This window comes from Dendrobates tinctorius, unplaced genomic scaffold (genome assembly GCF_039654945.1).
Source record: "Dendrobates tinctorius isolate UK_male_01 unplaced genomic scaffold, ASM3965494v1 ptg000045l, whole genome shotgun sequence".
Lineage (NCBI taxonomy): Eukaryota > Metazoa > Chordata > Amphibia > Anura > Dendrobatidae > Dendrobates > Dendrobates tinctorius.
This window is the reverse complement of record NW_027361713.1, coordinates 2278805-2294309: the sequence shown is the minus strand read 5'-3', so window position 1 is coordinate 2294309 and position 15505 is coordinate 2278805. Positions and strand designations below refer to the sequence as shown.

General features: G+C 43.7%; 1 protein-coding gene across 5 annotated transcripts in view; it reads left to right on the top strand.

Annotated features, from left to right (window-relative positions):
• The window catches only part of ANKS1A (ankyrin repeat and sterile alpha motif domain containing 1A), a 537122-nt gene that overhangs the window by 150520 nt on the left and 371097 nt on the right, over positions 1–15505 (top strand). For all 5 annotated transcript variants that reach the window (XM_073575593.1, XM_073575591.1, XM_073575594.1 and 2 more), the window contains exon 3: positions 7615–7771. In XM_073575593.1, coding sequence (XP_073431694.1) covers positions 7615–7771 — 157 coding nt within the window. The remainder of the gene's footprint in view (positions 1–7614; positions 7772–15505) is intronic.

The window sequence follows — 15505 nt, the reverse complement described above, 5'->3', positions numbered from 1 at the left end:
CCATGCTTGACTGTAGGGATGGTATTCTTGGGGTCGTATGCAGTGCCATCCAGTCTCCAAACGTCACGTGTGTGGTTGGCACCAAAGATCTCGATCTTGGTCTCATCAGACTAGAGAACCTTGAACCAGTCTGTCTCAGAGTCCTCCAAGTGATCATGAGTAAACTGTAGACGAGCCTTGACATGACGCTTTGAAAGTAAAGGTACCTTACGGGCTCGTCTGGAACGGAGACCATTGCGGTGGAGTACGTTACTTATGGTATTGACTGAAACCAATGTCCCCACTGCCATGAGATCTTCCCGGAGCTCCTTCCTTGTCCTTGGGTTAGCCTTGACTCTTCGGACAAGCCTGGCCTCGGCACTGGAGGAAACTTTCAAAGGCTGTCCAGGCCGTGGAAGGCTAACAGTAGTTCCATAAGCCTTCCACTTCCGGATGATGCTCCCAACAGTGGAGACAGGTAGACCCAACTCCTTGGAAAGGGTTTTGTACCCCTTGCCAGCCTTGTGACCCTCCACGATCTTGTCTCTGATGGCCTTGGAATGCTCCTTTGTCTTTCCCATGTTGACCATGTATGAGTGCTGTTCACAAGTTTGGGGAGGGTCTTAAATAGTCAGAAAAGGCTGGAAAAAGAGATAATTAATCCAAACATGTGAAGCTCATTGTTCTTTGTGCCTGAAATACTTCTTAATACTTTAGGGGAACCAAACAGAATTCTGGTGGTTTGAGGGGTTGAATAATAAATGACCCTCTGAATAAACTTTTCACAATTTAAAAAAAAATTAAACAAAGAAATAACATTCTCTTTTGCTGCAGTGCATTTCACACTTCCAGGCTGATCTACAGTCCAAATGTCACAATGCCAAGTTAATTCCAAATGTGTAAACCTGCTAAATCTGCAGGGGGTTGAATACTACTTGTAGGCACTGTGTGTGTGTGTGTATATATATATATATATATATAATATATAATTTTATCTTTGTGCACGCTTACACAGTATCCATTATTTTGTAGAAAAATCATTTTTTGCATCACTTTACTCTGAGAGCTATAACTTTTTTTTATTTTTCCGCTGACAAGATGACCTTTTCAGAGATATCATTTTTATTTGGTCTTTTTGATCACGTTTTATTGCACTTTTTGATTGGCCCTATGATGATAAAGCATAATTTTGTCTTTTTTTTTTTTTTTTCCTTTGGCGTTCGCTGAGGGGTAAACTGGTGGGACAGTTCTATAATTCGGGTCATTCCAGATGTGGCGATACTAAATGTGTACTCTTTTAAATAAAAACATTTTGTTTGGGTACTATATACCGTATTTTTCGGACTATAAGACGCACCGGACCATAAGACGCACCCCAATTTTCAGAAGGAAAATAGGTAAAAAAATAATAATGTGTCAAATGGGGGTCTGTCTTAGAGTCCGAATTCAGCTTACCTGGGAAGGGATCCGGCACAGGTGGAGGAGTGGTCACAGGGGTCATTCAGTGGTCCAGGCTCGTGCGGTGGCGGCTCTGTGCTGGAGCACCTGGGCTGTACTGGGGCAGCTGGGCTGGGCTGTGCTGGGGCAGGTGGGCTGGGCTGGGGCAGCTGTGCTGTGCTGGGGCAGGTGGGCTCTGTGGGGTGAGGGTGGCGGCTCTCTGTGCTCCGGTGCAGGGGCGGCGGCTCCGCCGGCATTTCCTCGCAGCCCGGAGGCCCCCGCACATCCCTTGCTGGCCGCTACCATGTTGCGGTGGCCTCCGGGAGCATGGCCGCCGGTCCGGGGACGGCGCATGCGCAGGTTCAGATCTCGTCCCGAGATCCCGGGGGACGAGATTCAAATCTCGGCAACGAGATCTCGTCTCCCGAGATCTCGGGACGAGATCTGAACCTGCGCATGCGCCGTCCCCGAACTGGCGGCCATCTTTCCGGAGGCCACCGCAACATGCTCCCAGAGGCCACCGCAACATGGCGGCGGAGGCCAGCAAGGGATGTGCGGGGGCCTCCGGGCTGCGATGAAATGCCGGCGGAGCCGCCGCCCCTGCATCGGAGCACAGAGAGCCGTTACCCCTGCATCGGAGCACAGCCCGCTGCCACCACCGCACTACAGAGCCCCGCGGCACCCGCACCAGGAACATTGCGACCATAAAACGCACACCCCACTTCCCCCAAAATTTTGGGGGAAAAAAGTGCGTCTTAAGGTCCGAAAAATACGGTGTACAAGTTTTTATTTTTATTTTTTTTTTATTTTATTTACATAGCAATAGCAACATAAGGGCAATTTCACGTTTTATACTCTGATCACGTATAAAGCACAGCAATGCACAAGCATTGCTGTGCTTTATGAACTGTCACTTCTGCTCTCACACAGCTTGCTCTAAGCATGGCTTAACAAGCTTGCTAGCTCTGGTGACCGGGATTTCATCATGACAACATTGGGTCACCATGGCAATGATCGGATCGCGGGGGGGCTGATTGGAGGGCAGATGTATCACTCGCTGCCTGACTTCTAAATGCTCTGATTTGATATTGATCGCAGCATTTAGCAGGTTAAACCCCTGGCAGCGAGTGCTTGGTGTTAGCTGTCACATCAGCTGAACACCCGGTGGTGATCATGCGCGCAAAATCGCCTGGACGTATCCATATGTCCAAAGTCGTTAAGTGCGTTCTGACCTAGACATATGGATATGTCCAAGATTGTGGAAGGGTTAATTGCCATTTCTTAATTACATTTCAAACGGCGGAAATGGCAACTTGAAAACGCTTTGCTATCTTCTTATAGCCTTCTCCTGATTTGTGGCCTCCACCATTTTCATTTTCAGAGTGCTAGGCAGCTGCACAGAAGAACCAAGGCTGCTGGTTTTTGGCACAAGATTAGAGGAGTCTGAGTTTTATAAAGCTGGGAAATTTGCATCACCAGGCCTTTCCTAGCGATAATAATGAACAAGTAATAATCCTAACTTGTTTAATTAGGGTCTGAAACCTTGGTCACATTTATCTGAGCACAGAAATCCCCAAATCTTTTTTCCTTTTTGTAACATTTAAAATATAAAAAATGACAACATATACAGTACAGACCAAAAGTTTGGACACACCTCATTCAAAGAGTTTTCTTTATTTTCATGACTATGAAAATTGTAGATTCACTCTGAAGGCATCAAAACTATGAATTAACACGTGTGGAATTATATAATTAACAAAAAAGTGTGAAACAACTGAAAATACTGTATGTCTTGTATTCTAGGTTCTTCAAAGTAGCCATCTTTTCCTTTGATTGCTGCTTTGCACACTCTTAGCATTCTCTTGATGAGCTTCAAGAGGTAGTCACAGGAAATGGTTTTCACTTGACAGGTGTGCCCTGTCAGGTTTAATCAGTGGTATTTCTTGCCTTATAAATGGGGTTGGGACCATCAGTTGTGTTGTGCAGAAGTGTGGTGGATACACAGCTGATAATCCTTCTGAATAGACTGTTAGCTGCTTTTTTCTTGCCATAATACAAATTCTAAGTAAAGAAAAACGAGTGGCCATTATTACTTTAAGAAATGAAGGTCAGTCAGTCCAAAAAATTGGGAAAACTTTGAAAGTGTCCCCAAGTGCAGTGGCAAAAACCATCAAGCGCTACATAGAAACTGGCTCACATGAGGACCGCCCCAGGAAAGGAATACCAAGAGTCACCTCTGCTGCCGAGGATAAGTTCATCCGAGTGACCAGCCTCAGAAATCGCAGGTTAACAGCAGCTCAGATTAGAGACCAGGTCAATGCCACACAGAGTTCTAGCAACAGACACATCTCTACAACAACTGTTAAGAGGAGACTTTGTACAGCAGGCCTTCATGGTAAAATAGCTGCTAGGAAACCACTGCTAAGGACAAGCAGAAGAGACTTGTTTGGGCTAAAGAACACAAGGAATGGACATTAGATCAGTGGAAATCTGTGCTTTGGTCTGATGAGTCCAAATTTGACATCTTTGGTTCCAACCACCGTGTCGTTGTGCAACGCAGAACAGGTGAACGGATGGACTCTACATGCCTGGTTCCCACCGTGAGGCATGGAGGAGGAGGTGTGATGGTGTGGGGGTGCTTTGCTGGTGACACTGTTGGGGATTTATTCAAAATTGAAGGCATACTGAACCAACATGGCTACCACAGCATCTTGCAGCGGCATGCTATCCATCCGGTTTGCATTTAGTTGGACCATCATTTATTTTTCAACAGGACAATGACCCCAAACACACCTCCAGGCTGTGTAAGGGCTATTTGACCAAGAAGGAGAGTGATGGGGTGCTACGCCAGATGACCTGGCCTCCACAGACACTAGACCTGAACCCAATCGAGATGGTTTGGGGTGAGCTGGACCACAGAGTGAAGGCAAAAGGGCCAACAAGTGCTAAGCATCTCTGGGAACTCCTTCAAGACTGTTGGAAGACCATTTCCGGTGACTACCTCTTGAAGCTCATCAAGAGAATGCCAAGAGTGTGCAAAGCAGTAATCAAAGCAAAAGGTGGCTACTTTGAAGAACCTACAGTGGTGTTCAAAAGTCCTGCATAGGATAAATTGATTTTTCAAGTTTTAAACGTTTTCTGTCGAATATCTTCAATGCTAATATGACATATTATATATGGTTTTGTTCAGAATACAATTTTGCATTCTCTCCCTGTAATATTTTTAGCTTTTGAAGCAGTTTTGCCTGAAATTATTGCAACAATATGGGAATTGAAATCTGGTGGGCCCAGAAAGTCAGCTAAAAGGGAGGATAGAGTACTGATAAGAACATCCCTTGCCAATCGAAAGCTCACCTCTCCTCCGCTTCTGCGAGAATGGCAAGAAAAGTGCAGTATTGAGGTAGCAACATCAACTGTTAGGAAGAGATGTTTGGAAGCAGGATTGAGAGGGTGCAAGGCCCGAAAGAAGCCATTGATGACAGCCATACAAAGACAAAGGTGAAAACTGTGGGCATTGAAATATTTAAAATGGAGGAAGGAGGGAAAACGTGCTATTTAGTGATGAAAGCACTTTTTGCATTTTAGGAAATTATAGCAAGTCTTATGTGAGAAGGTTCCCACATGAAGAGTACAAGCCAGAGTGTTTGAGCTTCTCTGTGAAACATCCGATGAAAGTAATGGTCTGGGACTGTATGGCAGCCAATGGTGTTGGAAGGCTTCATATTGTGGAGGGTATGGTTAATGCAAAAAAATACATAGACATCCTTAATAAGAAAATGCTGCCTTCTGCTCAACACCTGTTTTCAGGGGATTATATCTTCCAGGATGATAATGCTCCTTGTCACAGAGCTAAGACAGTAACGGAATGGAAAAAAAAGAACAAGGTGGCTACTATTGACTGGCCAGCTCAGTCCCCGGACCTCAATCCAATTGAAAATTTGTGGCACATGGTATCATTAGAGATATCTAGAAAACAGCCAAGGACCAAGAGTGAGTTGATTGAGGCTCTGATACAGGCCTGGAACCACATCATCACTCGTGAACATCTGCAGAAGCTTGTTCACTCAATGCCACAGAGATGCAAGCTGGTGCGCAAGAGCAAAGGCTGGCCAATAAAGTATTAGAAGCTAAAGATGCACTCAAAAGGCTCTTTTCAGGACTCTGAATTAAATAAAAAATAATCAATCTTAAAAAGTAAAATTTAAGTCTGTGTGAACTTGCATTGGAAGTGAACGAACTTAGAAACCTGTTTACCATTCTACACACTGTACTGGTGTAGGTATGGTTATGCTGTAAAAAAAAATTATCAAAAATGCGCATACCATAACAATTTATACACTTGGGACATTCAAAAATGAGTATGGCATACAATGAGGGATTACAAAAACATATATGTTCCACCAGTTTCACTGTAGAGATGCAGAAGTATGAAACATATAGTTTTCTTCACGCCTATGCAGGACTTTTGAACAACACTGTAGAATATAAGACATTTTCAGCTGTTTCACACTTTTTTGTTAATTATATAATTCCACATGTGTTAATTCATAGTTTTGATGCCTTCAGAGTGAATCTACAATTTTCATAGTTATGAAAATAAAGAAAACTCTTTGAATGAGGTGTGTCCAAACTTTTGGTCTGTACTGTATATCTTTTTTTTTATCCTGACAACCCTTTAATATGTGAGAATTTAGAGATTTTTGCATGAGTCCAAATTTTTCAGACTGCAAGTTGTCAATAAGTTTGTACCCTGTAGTGAGGCGGGTAAGGCCTGTTTCAAACTTGCGTTATTTTTGTTCAGTTGCAATCCGTGAAAGATGTGAAAATCGGATCCGTTTCCGTTGTGACACCAACGTATGCCACGTACCGTTTTTTTGACGGATCCGCTGAAGTCGGAAATTTAAAGGAACCGCGTCCAGGAAGAGAGAGATTGAGATTGATTTTATTTTTTCCCACGGCCTTTCCGGAATGGTTTTCAGGGTTAAAATCCCTGCCAGCGCGAGTCTGCCGGGCATGCGCAATACAAAATAGCGGACTGTCGGTCTGAAAAAACGTTTCAGAGTCTGTCTCCGTCCGGGAGCCGATAAAATTCTGACGGATCCATCAAAAAAACGGGTGAGACGGACGACCGTCAGTCAAAATCCGCTGCTAATGTAAATCTATGGGGGGAAAAAAACGGATCCGCCAAAAAAGGGGCGGATCTGTTTTTTCCAAAAAGTGATGGATTTTGACTGACGTCAAAAAAACGGAAATGTGAAACAGGCCTAAGGAGTTTCAAGATGCACTGCAAAAATGTTACCATTTACTACCATGTCATTTGATGCAATATGCAATAAGGTGAAAATGCAGAGCAATCTGCAGGCATCATGTTATGCAGCCTCATATATAGCTTTGTGAGAAAAGATTCTGTATAACAAGTCTCTTCATTATTTAACCCTGTGCTTTTTCTGGACTTTTCAGTCCAGTGGGCTGACCTATCAGTGATAGTCATCTATATCTATGCAAACTTATACAAAGACAGCTGCCAATTACTGATAGGACCGCCCACTAGACTGAAAATCCAAGAAAGTGCAGAGGTTTTAATGATTAAAACACAAGTTTTCCAGAATTTTCTCTTTCAAAGCTATATATCAATCTGCTTAGCTCCCCCTATTCTATAACGTGGTTCCAGCAGATTGGTCTGCATTGTAATGGTTCCCTTTAAAGGAATTTTCCACCACTAGGACAACCCCTTCTTGAACAAAATGTTTGGCCTCGATTACATGAAAAAACACCTATGCTTACTTCCTGTGCTGGTGCCGTTCCAGCGGTGTCCACACTCGCAGTCCCGGAGCTGTCTTGGTCGGCGCTGGCGTCACTGTGTCCGCCTTCATACGGATTGAGCATGAACAGGAAATCAGGGCTTCAGCTGATCCCTGGCTTCCTCTTCATGTTCAGTCCTTATCAAGATCGAGACAGTGACGCCAGCGCTGATTGGTGGCCGGGCACCAAGTGTCACAACACCTCAAGACTGCTCCAGGAACGCAAGTGCGGATGTTGCTGGAATGGCACCAGCACAAGAGGTGAATAGTTTTATTTTATCGGGGCCAAACATTTAGTACAAGGAAGGCTTGTTCTAAACCTTTAATGCTCGATCAAATTGCCATTATATACATTTTGCTGCATGTATACTAATGATTTGTCTCTGTATTCCTTTAGGGAAGTGGTAGAAGTTCTATTGAGGAATGAAGCTGTCACCAACATTGCAGATTGTAAAGGATGTTTTCCATTGCATCTAGCTGCGTGGAAAGGAGATGCCCACATTGTACGTCTACTAATTCATCATGGACCTTCACTTGCTAAAGTCAATGAGCAGGTATATCAAAATAATTCATTTACTTTTATGGTCAAACAATGTTTTATTGTAAGTCTTTCTTCTGCTTTACTATGATTACACTGTCATGGTCACGTGTGTCTGTATGCAGCGAGTACCGCAAGGCGAACCCATATGACACACGTGACCCTGGATACACCGCCTCCAGTTGGGCGAATTTAAATAATACGACGTGCAGCTGGATACACCACCTCCAACTGGCGAATTTAGGTATTACAAGTATACATACAGTAGTCTGGAAACCCCGCCTCCAGTAAGGCAAATTTAAATAATAAAGGGGAACCTGGGTAACATTAACAATGGTGGGCCCTGCAATAGGGAATAGGGAAGTGGAGACCTCCTGTACTCCCCTGAGCCAGTGACCCTGCACTCCTAACGTTCCCTATGCCGGTTCCGCACCGGGCGACGCACAGGAACCTAAAAACCCTAGCTCGCCCTGAACCTAAACCCTCTCTAGGGAATTGGTCGGTGCGGAAACTAATCCCACCACTGCACTAAACACACATGAGGGAAAATGACAATACAGGGGAAACACCACTTAGCTTTGCTCTGTTGCGTACGCTCCTAGCAACAGAGCCCACCACCTGTGTGCATCTTCTCCTCCACCCGGATCCATCACCATAACTGGATCCTTCTCCATAGTGCAGCCTTGGAGCAGAGTCCACCACCAGTTGCAGCTGTCCAGTAACAGAGTCCCAAAGATGAGTTCAGCTCCTGCCCAAAAAGTCAAGCATGCTTGAGTCCAGCTCTCAGCAACCAAGTCCCGCATGCTGAGTGCAACTCTCTCCATAGTCGTCACTCCACCAAGCCATGCAAGCACTTCCTGCCGACACCATAAACTGTGACTCCACCACGCCATGCCAGCCCTTCCTGCAGACCACATAGCTGCCACTCGTCCCCTCTGGCTGGGCTGCGCAGGACTCATGTTCAGCTCCTTCCTCACCCAGGCTTGCTTCACAAATGACGAACACAATATCACCAACAGTGATTGAACACACCAGGCTCCCTTTTATAGAGGCTAACACCTGATTTGTAATTAAGTGCACATTAAACCAAAGAAACCAAAGTGCACTACCACTCGCCACCACCGGGGCAACTTAGAATGAACGACACCAACGTGTAATAATTCTAATGGCCACCGGGGGCAATCAACCCACTTTGGCACCAAGCCAAAGGAATAAAAAAAAGTTCAATTTGTGCATTTAAGCTGTCAGATCCAGCCTGGATCATGACATAAACGTTGTGTATTTGCTGCATTTTTTTCTGCAGGTAAAACCTGCTCTGTTGGTAAAAATTTGATGAAAGTTTTGAAAAGTTCGCAATTTTCAATTGTTTATGCCCTTAACACAGTTGGTTATACCACTAAAAAAAGTAATACTTTCCAGATGTCTACTTTACATCAGTGTAATTTTTTTAAAACCTTTTTTTTTTTTTTTTTTTATTAGAAATGTAGAAGGGTTAAAGTTCATCAGCAATTTTTCATCTTTCCAAAAAAATATACAAAACCTATTCTATTAAGGACCACTTAAAGGAGGTGTACGGGACTTTATGGAAAAAAAAAAATGTGCCTAATCACTAAGAGGCAGGTAATGTAGCAAATGAAGCGTCATAAAAAATGAAGTAAAAAAAACAAAAAAAAAGTGTTGTTATGGAAGGATAGGGAATTTTAAATCCAAGTATATTAGAATATACGGTAGTTTAAATTGTGGCACTAAATAACATATTTTCCGGTGTATAAGACAACTTTTTAACCCCTGAGAATCTGCTTAAAAGTCGGGGGGTCGTCTTATACGACGAGTGCATGTGGAGGGAGTGATCCCGATGAACAAGGGAGGGTGTAAATGGTGTTGTCCCCCTTTTACCTCATTGGTGGCAGTGGTGTGGCGGCTCCTCCTTCAGCAATGTGGCGGCTCTGTGCTGGGGGTCGGCGGCGGCTCCTCTTTGTTCAGCGTGGGGGCATTGTGCTGGGGGGCGGCTGCGGAGGCTCTCTGTCCAGCGTCGGGGCTCCTCCGGCATTTCCCCAAAGTCTGGAGGCCCAGGCAGCTCCATTGCTGCGATGTGGTGGCCTCCGGGAAAATGGCCGCCGGAGCCCACGCATGCTCAGATTCAGATCTCATCCCGAGATCTCGGGAGACGGGATCTGAATCTGAGCATACACAGGCTCCGGCGGCCATTTTCAGGGAGGCCACCGCATCGCAGCAATGGAGCTGCCTAGGCCTCCAGGCCTTGGGGAAATGCCGGAGGAGCCCCGACGCTGGACAGAGAGCCTCCGCAGCCGCCCCCCAGCACAGCGCCCCCACGCTGGACAAAGAGGAGCCGCCGCCGATCCCCAGCACAAAGCCGCCACAGTGCAGATGGAGTAGCCACCGATCCCCAGCACATAGACCCGCAGACAGCACCGCTGCCACCAATGAGGTAAAAGGGGGATGATAACTCCACGTACACCCTCCCTTTGTCATCGGGACCACTCCCCCGCACCCGGCATGACACATGGCATATAAGAAGACCCCCGACTTTTAAGAAAATTTTCTATTTTAGCTGGAAAAGTTGGGGGGGTCGTCTTATACGCCGGAAAATACGGTACATTGGAATGTAGGCGGAAACTCTGACTTCGGACCACTCATTTAAACCAGATCGTCATATCACACAAAATAGTTAATAAATAACATTTGCCATATGTCTACGTTGGCATAATTTAGCAGCGATTTATCAGGTTTTTTTCATGGATGCAAATCCAATCTTTTACGACTTATTTAAATTTGATGGAACTTTAAGTGGCCTGTATATTGGAAAGCCCCAGAAGTGATTCTATTTTAAAATCTGCTGTCAGGAAATGTATTAGCCCTTCAGATGCTACCCAAGAATTAAGGTAAAGTGAATTGAAGAAATTAATCATTTTTCCACTAAAAGAATGCTTTAGTTGCATTAGGAAAAATGGACCGTAAAATGTATTACGCAAAATCTGACAAACATGGTGATATCCCATATGAGGTAAAAAACTGCAGTTTGAATACATAGCAAAAGTAAGAAGGGAAAAAAGCACTATTTTGTATGTGGAGCGTAATTTGGCTAAAATAAATTGAAGACACCTTGACTCATTTGCAGCGCTTTTGAGGTACCAAAACAGCAGTAAAACACACAGACACTCCATTTTGGAAACTGACTCTCTTCCTACTCTTGACACACTGATAGCAACACTGCAGAGGAATTGCTAGCACAAGCTTCCAGTATCCATTGTTTCAGATGCTGTACATCTCGTATCTTCACAGCATAGACAATTGCCTTCAGATGACCTCAAAGATAAGTCTAAGGGGGTCAGATCGGGAGACCTTGGTGGCCATTCAACTGGCCCACGATGACCAATCTTCTTTCCAGGAAACTGTTCATGTAGGAATCCTTGAACCTGACATCCATAATTGATGGTATGGTGTGGTATATGGGGTACAGAGATAGTGGGGACATTCTTCATCAATGGAAACCTCAATGCCACTGGATATCTGAAATTGCTACATGATGATGTGTTGCCCTCTTTATGCACTGAAGATGGCACGTCACGTTCCCTGAGTTTTTCCAGCAACATGGTGCACCACCACATTATGGGTGTCAGGTTCGAGCATTCCTACAAGGAATCTGACCCACTTAGACTAGCATTTCTTCTGCGTTGTTGCGATCAGTGTGTCAAGAGTGGGACAAGAGGGTTGCAATGACAATCCAACACAATGGGCAGCACTTTGAACACATTTTATAAGTGGTCATAATCTTGTAAATAACTCATGAAGGAATAAAGTTACGTTAAAACCAAGCACACCATTATTTTTATTGTGAAATTCTCAAGTTTAATGTCACATGACCCTCTTCCCTTTGGAAAAAATAAAGTTGGATCCAAAATGGCTGACTTCAAAATGGCCACCATGGTCACCACCCATCTTGAAAAGTTTCCCCCCTCCCATATACTAATGTGTCACAAACAGGAAGTTGATATCACCAACCATTCCCATTTTATTTGGGTGTATCCATATAAATGCCCCCCAACTATACAGCTCTGGCAAAAAAAATGAGACCACTTTCAAATGTTCAGTTTGTCTGATCTGATTCTTCTCTTTATAGGTATATTTTTGAGTAAAATGTAAATTGTTCTTTTATTCTATAAACTTCTAACAACGTGTATCCGAATTTCCAAGCAAAAATTTTTCTATTTTTTTGCTGACAAAGAAAAATGGTCAAAATTAAAAAGAAAAAACCCCAGTGCTTTCAGACCTCAAGTAATGCAAAGAAAACAAGTTCATAAACATTTAGAAACAACAATACTAATGTTGTAACTCAGGAAGAGTTCAGAAATCAATTTTTTGTGGAATAGTCATGATTTTTAATCATAGCTTTCATGTGTCTTGGCATGCTTGCCCACCAGTCTTTCACACTTCTTCCGGTGCAAAAATTTAAGCAGTTCTTCTTTGATGGCTTGTGACTATCCATCTTCCTCTTGATTACATTCCAGAGGTTTTCAGTGGGGTTCAGGTCTGGAGAATGGGCTGCTCATGGCAGGGTTTTGATGTGGTGGTCGCTTACCGTTTTTTTCGGACTATAAGACGCACCCCAAATTTTCAGAAGGAAAATAGGGGAAAAAATGTGTCAAATGAGGGTTCGTCTTACAGTCTGAATTCAGCTTACCAGGGAAGGGATCCGTCACAGGTGTCGTTCGGTGTTCCAGGCTGGTGCGGTGGCCTGTAGGAAATTTCGTCCCAAGCTGGGGCAGGGGCACTGTGCTGGGGCAGGGGTGCTGGGGAAGGGGGGCTGTCCTTGGGCACGGGCTGTGACGCTGTGCTGGGGCGCTGTGCTCTGGTGCAGGGGCGACGGCTCCGCCGGCATTTCCTCAATGCCAGGAAGCCCGCGCACATCCGTTGCTGCCATGTTGTAGTGGCCTCCGGGAACATGGACACCGGGAAGATGGCTGTCAGTCGGAGGACGGTGCATGCTCAGGTTCAGATCTCGTGACGAGATCTCGTTGCCGAGATTTGAATCTCGTCTCCCGAGATCTTGGGACGAGATCTGTACCTGAGCATGCGCCGTCCCTGGACCGGCAACCATCTTCCCGATGTCTGTTCCCAGAGGCCACCGCAAAATGGCAGCAACGGATGTGCGGGTGCCTCCGGGCTTTGAGGAAATGTCGGCGGAGCCCCCCATGGAGAACGGAGAGCCGCTGCCCCTGCGCCTGAGCATAGCCCGCTGCCACCACACAGAGCCCCACTGCATCGGCACCAGCCACAGAAGTGAGTATATTGTGACCATAAGAGGCACCCCCCACTTTCCCCCAAAATTTTTTGGGGAAAAAGTGCGTCTTATGGTCCGAAAAATACGGTAATTTTTGCCAGAGCTGTATATCTATATGTATATATCTATTCTAACCTGTCACGCTGTGATTTTACTACACACGGCACATGAATTGCCAGCTTTTATTCTATCTTTTACCGAATGTTACCGACTTTTTTAGATTTTAAGAAAAATACTCACGTTATCGATCACGAATCTGAATGTACCATATTCATGCCAAATTTATGTTTGACGATCGTTTTCCGAACATTCGCTCATCTCTAATCATAACTACAAAATTATCTTGTTTTTCCCACTGAGAGCATTCTTTTTTCAACTGGCTATCACGGTACCAAACCCTTTATCTTTCACCTTAACATCCACGCCAAGCTTGTTTTTTCTGCTGTATTGCCAGTCTAATTTCAATATGTTGTTCCCATCATATACTTCTGGAGACAGTCACCCCATATATTGTTAGTTACGCTCTCCCGAATACAATAATGCTAAACATGTGGCCGCTTATTGTGGTTTAGGCACAGTGGGGCTCAGAAAGAGGGGGCATTTAGATTTTGGTGGGCAGAATTCCCTGAAATTTATTTGAGGGTGGTGGGAGCTATTTCTCTTTTTGAAAGCCATTTCTTCCAGTAATGTAGGAATCCCATATATTTCCAGTGACAGATGACAGACCTGAGTGGGTTTTTTGTACGGGGTAAGTTAAGGTTTTTGTTGGTAACATTTTGGGGTTCATAACATTTTTTGAGACAGATGAGAAGTAACTTTGGAATCTGGTGTTTGTTCTGGTGGTATCTATCTTATTTTTAGTCGTACACACAACTGTGGTAGTCCACACTTGTGTGCTAAAAAGATGCCTAAAATGATGGGACACCACCAGAACAGAGACCATACTGAGTCCTTAAGTGACTATTTTCCTTATTATAGTGAGTATTTTTCTTTTCTGAATTGCAATTTTTGGGAATTTACATGGAAACCCTGATGTAAGCGCTCGGCGGAGAGCATCAGATACAGTGCTGTGCAAATTAATTGGGACAAAGCTTTTTTTTTTTTTTTTTTTTTTTTTTTTTATATAAAGTAAAACCGCAAATTGGTTAGGCCTGTTTCAAACTTCAGTTTTTTTGCGTCAGTTAAAATCCGCCAAAAAGGCGGAAAGCGGATCCGTTCCTAACTGATGTGAACGGAAGCCACCGGATCCGTTTTTTTTACGGTTCCGCTGAATGAAGAATTTTGAAGGAACCGCTGCCCGGAGAGAGAGGGGGGGGGGAGAGGGGGGTGTTTTTTTTTTCTCTCTCCGCCAGAAATGATTTCAGGGTTAAATTTCCTCCTGACTTCGTTCCTCCGGGCATGCGCTCTATAAAAATGCGGATCCTGCAGTAGAAAAAACGTTACATGGTCCTTCCAGGCATCTCGGTGGACGAAAAAAATTGACGGATCCGCAAAAAAACGGATCCAATGGATGGCCATCCGTCAAGATCTGCCGGTAATGCAAGTCAATGGGGAAAAAAACGGACCCGCCAAAAAATGGCGGATCCGTTTTTTTGCAAAAACGGCGGATTTTGACTGATGGTCAAAAATGGAAGTGTGAAACAGGCCTTACCAGTCAGTGATTCAAACCAGTTTTAACTGCTTTAAACAGGTGTGAGTGCCTGTTCAAAGCAGTTAAAACTGGTTTGAATCACTGACTGGTAACTAACTTACGATTTTACTTAAAAAAAAAAAAAAAAAAAAAATGCTTTGTCCCAATTAATTTGCACAGCACTGTATATGTGAGCTGAGCCTTATTCGGATATTTGTGACTCAGAATGAACAAATAAATAGCTGTCCAAGAATAGTTTTTATATTTAGGTTTATGCCTTTTATCATGTGGTAGAAGTGATAAGATGGCTTTATTCTTCTTGTCAGTGTGATTACAGTGATATCAGATTTATGTTGGGTTTTGCGACTATCACACACTAAAAATACTTTTTTTTTTTTCTAAAACAGTGTTTCTTTGTCACTATGATCTGAATGCTATAACTTTTTTTTTTTTTTTTTTTTTTTGCACAGAACTGTATGAGGTCTTATTTTTTGCTTGACGAGTTGAAAATTCTTAAGGTACCATTTTGGGGTATATAACATTTTTTATCACTTATTTTTCAAACGCAGAACGAACCAAAACCAGTAATTCACTTATTATTTTTATTTTTTTGTGTGGTAATAATAAGACCAATATATTCTTTGAGTCAGTAAAATTACAGCAATATCAGATTTATAAAGTTTTTTATGCTGTGCTACTTTTACACACTAAACAATATTTTACAAAAATGAAACAATCCCCATCAAAATGTGTATCCTCTGTCTTAATACGCGTACATTGCAGTCATCATACTATATAACACTGTGTACTTACAATTG